Source organism: Primulina eburnea, chromosome 2 (genome assembly GCF_022965805.1).
Source record: "Primulina eburnea isolate SZY01 chromosome 2, ASM2296580v1, whole genome shotgun sequence".
Taxonomy (NCBI): domain Eukaryota; kingdom Viridiplantae; phylum Streptophyta; class Magnoliopsida; order Lamiales; family Gesneriaceae; genus Primulina; species Primulina eburnea.
In genome coordinates this window covers 11,742,668-11,745,591 of record NC_133102.1, presented here as the reverse complement: position 1 = coordinate 11,745,591, position 2,924 = coordinate 11,742,668, and the positions used below count along the sequence as shown (strand labels likewise).

Here is a 2,924-nt window from a genome sequence, read left to right as displayed (position 1 = left end):
TGCTTTTTCTATCTAGTTTACATATTGCATAATCTGCATCTGAATAACCAAATAAATTGAAAGATGAGTCCCTAGCATACCATAAGCCCACATTTTGTGTGTCTGTAAGATATTTCAATATACGTTTGGCAGCTAAAAATGCGATTATTTAGGATTTGCTTGAAATCTAGCACACATGCAGACAACAAATACAATATCAGGACGACTACCAGTTAGGTAAAGTAAAGAACATATTAAACCTCTGTAAAGTGTCATATAAACTGATATTATCCTGATACCCTAGGGATGAACCCATCAAGATCCGGCCCATATCTAAGGCCCACAGGTGAATGGCCCATGACAAGCCCATGTATTCTCCTATAAATACCAGATTTGAACATATGATTATGGATTCAATATATTGTTTTCAGCATCTCCCTTAGCTGCTCCCCCCATATACGCCAAGACACCCTCCTGGCCCCTTCCTAACGACCTTATTTGTGATTTCAGGCTCAGGGTAATTGCAAAACCTGCGTCTGGACTATTGACACTTGCTGGAATCGGACCCTAAATTTCCAGTGAGTATCACGTGGCGCCGTCTGTGGGAAAATTTGATTTGAGACATAGATATGGTAGGGAAGAGAGGGAGTGGAAGAGCTAACTCATCATCATCGCGTCCTTGAAGGGGACTCGAACCATCTCATGCTGAAACAATACAGGAACAACCGCATATTGAGACGAGACAGGAAAAACCTCGTCAAGAGACAAGAATCGAGCAGCCCATTCCCGAGACGAGGGTCGATCAAACCCGTCCCAATGAGAACGTGGGGAACTTGACACTGGAACAGCCGGGCCAATTTATCACCCGAACTGTGGATGAGGCCATGAAGAGGAATCAAAAATCTGCATTTGCAGAAGAGCAGGCCGTTCGCCAGGAGCAAGAGGAGAATGTGGAGGGCCACCAGAGCCGGGTTGAAGAGACGCATCCTCTCCAAAGTGGGGAAGTTAGTGAGATAGGAGAGATGTGGAAGGAGATACGCATGTTGAGGCAGCAGGTAGGAAGCCGAGCCCTAGTACCCAAGAGAGGAAGTCCTTTTTCATTGGCCAACTTGGAATAAGGACTTCCTCCAAATTTCCGACAGTCAAACGTGGGAGAATATGACGGACATACTGACCCTAATGAACACTTGGGAAGATTTGAGAATGCGACTCTGTTGCACCAATATTCGGATGGATTCAGGTGCAGGGTGTTTCTGGGCACGTTGTTGAGGTCAGCCTAGCAATGGTTTAACACCTTGCAGCCCAACTCTATACGTTCTTTTGAGGACTTCTCAGCTGCCTTCTTGCACCGATTTTCTAGCAGCAAGAGGCACCAAAAAATTATTTGGGCCTGTTCGTGATGAAACAGCAAGAGAATGAAACTTTGTGAGAATTTGTCCAGAGTTTCAACAGTGCAGCGCTGGAAGTGCCAGCAGCTATCCCTGATATCATGATAAGTGCCTTCACACAAGGACTGATGGGAGGGAAGTTTTTCAAGTCGCTGGTCAAGAAGCCTCCGTCGAGCTATGATGATCTGTTGGCTCGAGTTGAGAAATATGTAAACTTGGAAGATGCCCAACGGTACAGAAGGATGGAGAACTGGCCGAGAGAAAGTAGAGTTGAGGGAGCGGAGAAAGGAGGAAGGAAGAGGGGTGGGGAAAGAATGGAGGACAGAACTATAAGTAGAGGACAATTCTCATCACATGTTCCCCTGGATAGGAGTCGTGACGAGGTGATGGAGGTGAGGGAGCCCGTGGGGAGGTGGGAGAAGTCACGAAGGGTTGAGTGCACTGCTAGATTGTCTTCGCGGGACAGACGAAAATAATCCGCATTCGGGAGTCGACCGAGGTCTCGCCCGTCCCCTAGACGTGGTCAAGGCCCTCCATGGATAAATCAGGGGGTTGGGGAGCAGAGAGGTGAAGGTCGAGGTAAAATGTCCTTCAGGAGCCCGTCGAACCGAGGAGGGGAACGAATTAGGATAACCACCCTACGAGAGGAATGATTCATATGATCTTGGGTGGTTCTACTGATGGAGACTCTGGGCGAGCTCGGAAAGCGCATTGGAGAAGGTTGGAGAACTTTGAGATATCTAGGGGTGCGGACTTACCAAAAGACCCCGTCATTAGCTTTGGGGTGGAAGACCTCCGAGGCGTTGTGACTCCACATAACGATGCCTTGGTGGTGACGGCCACCGTTTCCATTTATGATGTGGCAAGGATATTTATTGATAATGGAAGCTCCGTGAACGTCTTGTTCAAGAGCAAGTTGGATCAAATGAAGGTGGAAGGATTTGAGTTTGAGCCGGTCTCCACCCCGCTGTATGGGTTTGCAGGACATGCCATCCCGCCTTTGGGTCAGATTGTGCTTCCTCTATCCTTGGGGACTGATACTCAGCGGGTAACAAAAATGATAGCGTTCACCGTGGTGGATACCCTTTCAGCGAATAATAGAATTCTAAGATGGCCAACCCTGAAGGATTTCAGAGCCGTAGCTTCCACTTATCATCAGAAGCTTAAGTTTCCTGTGGGAAAAGGAGTTGGAGTCTTTTGCGGGGACCAAAAAGTCGCGCGTCGTTGTTTTGAAGGGGTAGTGAGGGAGAAGGAGAAAAAAAGCGCGTGTGGAGCTTAACATGATTAGGAAAGGAAGAAGTGGGTAACTTTGTCCTGTGGAAATACACGAGGAGCAGAGATGAAAGTTGGAGAATGCGCCGGGCAAAGGTCTAAAGAGGCTCAGGAACTCTTGCCACCTTAGAGAATATTAATCTTGACTTGAATTTTGCTGTATTTCGTTTCTGAATTTGTCTTATGTTATCAGTTGAAATTTAATAAAGCCAAGTTCTTATATTAAGTTCGTGGATGTTATTGTATTGTGAGGATGAAATGAATTAAATTTTCCTGCTAAGGCAT

At 46.6% G+C, this 2,924-nt stretch overlaps 1 protein-coding gene across 1 annotated transcript; it reads left to right on the top strand.

Annotated features, from left to right (window-relative positions):
- Window positions 1-2,016: 2,016 nt before the first annotated feature.
- On the top strand, window positions 2,017-2,646 carry LOC140824114 (uncharacterized). The gene has a single exon (XM_073185714.1). It carries the CDS (start codon window positions 2,017-2,019, stop codon window positions 2,644-2,646), a length of 630 nt encoding a protein of 209 aa, XP_073041815.1.
- The last annotated feature ends 278 nt before the right edge of the window (window positions 2,647-2,924 follow it).